The sequence below is a fragment of the Palaemon carinicauda genome, chromosome 21, assembly GCF_036898095.1.
Source record: "Palaemon carinicauda isolate YSFRI2023 chromosome 21, ASM3689809v2, whole genome shotgun sequence".
Lineage (NCBI taxonomy): Eukaryota > Metazoa > Arthropoda > Malacostraca > Decapoda > Palaemonidae > Palaemon > Palaemon carinicauda.
In genome coordinates, this window is record NC_090745.1 from 114,627,587 (window position 1) to 114,630,086 (window position 2,500).

The 2,500-nt window shown below is 40.4% G+C and overlaps 1 protein-coding gene across 1 annotated transcript; it reads left to right on the forward strand.

The window, feature by feature from the left end:
- The first annotated feature begins 1,669 nt into the window (after positions 1–1,669).
- Positions 1,670–2,341, forward strand: LOC137615072 (uncharacterized). The gene has a single exon (XM_068344703.1). The coding sequence runs from the start codon at positions 1,670–1,672 to the stop codon at positions 2,339–2,341; it is 672 nt and encodes a 223-aa protein (XP_068200804.1).
- Positions 2,342–2,500: the final 159 nt, after the last annotated feature.

The following is a 2,500-nucleotide window of genomic DNA, read 5'->3' on the forward strand; positions in this document are numbered from 1 at the left end:
CATCAGAACGTCAGCCGGGTAAGCCCAACCTCCAGATGTAGTGTCCAAACAGAGAAGTGGCCTCTCCAGTAAATAGCTTATCGCTTAAACCCAAGGTCCCGGGCCGAGATCGATCTGCTGCCGTGCGAATGCAAGGCGAAAACGTCACTACTGTACTAGCCAAGGGGCAAACACTAGATGTTAACCAATCCGTATAGATAGCGACGCCTTTTGAAGGATGTGAGGTTATTGCACTGCAATTGTTCAGTGGCTGCTTTCCTATTGGTGAGGTTAGAAGAGACTCTTTAGCTAAAGTAAGCAACTCTTCTAGGAGAAGGACACTCCAAAATCAAAACATTGTTCTCTAGTCTTGGGTAGTGCCATAGCCTCTGTACCATGGTTTTCTAGTGTCTTGGGTTTAAGTTCTCTTGCTTGAGGGTACACTCGAGGACACTATTCTATCTTATTTCTCTTCCTCTTGTTTTATTAGATGTTTTTATAGTTTACATAGGAAACATTTATTTTAATGTTGTTACTCTTCTTATAATATTCTATTTTCCTATTTTTCCTTTCATCACTGGGCTATTTTCCCTTGTTGGAGCCCTTGGACTTATAGCATCCTGCTTTCCCAACTAGGGTTGTAGCTTAGCAAGTAATAATAATAATAATAATAATAATAATAATAATAATAATAATAATAATAATACGTGAGGAAGCAAAGAATCAAAATGAATAATCCAATCACTGTTATTTGGAGGAAAGAAAAAAAATCTTCGAACCGGAGAATCTGAGGTTTAATTAATAGCCAGGATATGAATGTGTCTATTAAGTATACACGGATAAATACTATAGGAAATTAATGAGTGAAACTGATGACTCAATACTAGCACCCAACCCCCCAAAAAACTAATGTTGTATAGTAACAAGTCGATCACATCCTTTGTCAACATACTGAAAAATTTTGCATCAAAGTTCAGGTGGTAAAATTATTCTAAAATTTCGTGTATTGTTCGTAAATAGTAATTTTAAACGAATGTTCGGATATTACTCTTCGAATACCAATTGTGGACCGAGCATATCTGATGTTCTTGTTATGCTTTATACAAGCAAATATCAGCCATCCATTTTTCGAACCGGTAGTTCAACAACCTAATTTTAATTTTATGATGAAAATGATAATGAATTTAGAATATATGAGAATTTATGATTGAAATGAATCAATAGCTGTAGTTCAACAACCCAATTTTAATGATATGTTTTTTGTCTTGATGATAAAAATGAAATTAGGATACATGAGAATTTATGAGCGAAATGAATAAATACCTTTCTATACCACACTGGTAACATACCTAGAAATGGAATATAGACGAATATACTATAGCTCAAGGGAGCTATGATGCCATAAAGATATTGAAAAACAGACTTTTGATCAAACAGCCTAAAGACTATTAAAAAAGTTTGCCCCCGGAGCGAGATTCAGTTGAAAACTTTAAGACTTGCAAAAGCACATTAAAGAAATCCCTTCAGAGTAATTATGACAGAGATGAATAAGCTATGAACACAAGTTATAATAAATTACGCCTTGTAAATGGGAGGATGATAAGGATATAGCCAGAACATAATCTTTAAATAATTGTTGTGAGGTTTCATAAAACAATGATTATCTATATAGAAACTATTTTTATCATGTATGACATCACCCCTATACAACCCCACAGTCCCCTTCCAACCCACAAACTCCTCCCACACCCCAAAACCCTTTCCACACCACAAGCTACACCCTCACACCACACAACCATTTCCACCCCACAAACTCCCTCACACTCCACAATCCCTTTCCTCCCCACACCCCACAAATCCCTTCCACCTCATTCTCCACAATTCCCCACACCCCACAACCCCCTTTCACCCCACAAACTCCCCCCAAACCCAACAGACTTCCATATACCCCACAGACTCCCCTATACCCCAGAACCACCTTCCATCCCACAAAACTACCCCCACACTGCACAGACTCCCCTACCACACCACAAACTCCCCACAACCCCCTTCCACAACACAAACTTCCCACACACTCCACAAACCCCTTTCACCCCACAAACTTGCCCCCACCCCCCAGGGACTCTCCCACACCCCACAACCCCCTTTCACAACACAAACTCCCCACACACCCCCCAATCCCCTTTCACCCCACAAACTCCCCCATAGCCCCAGGGACTCCCCGCACACCCCACAAACTCTCCCCACACCCCACAGACTCCCCCCACACCTCACAGACTCCCCCCACATCCCCAACATAGACACTTTTATAAAAATACACATAATCCATTTGCCTATAAAGCTCAGAGTGTCAGGTGCATAAATATATATTGGATTAAAGCCGAATCTAAGGACCACTCAGAAAATTAGAGTTTCAACACTCACCATCAGCCGGGGAAAGCGACGGCTGTCCCAAAGCCGACCATTCAAAAGCCTGAAAAAAATAAGAGGCGGCTTAAATGTTGGGTTAAAGCTTATGCTT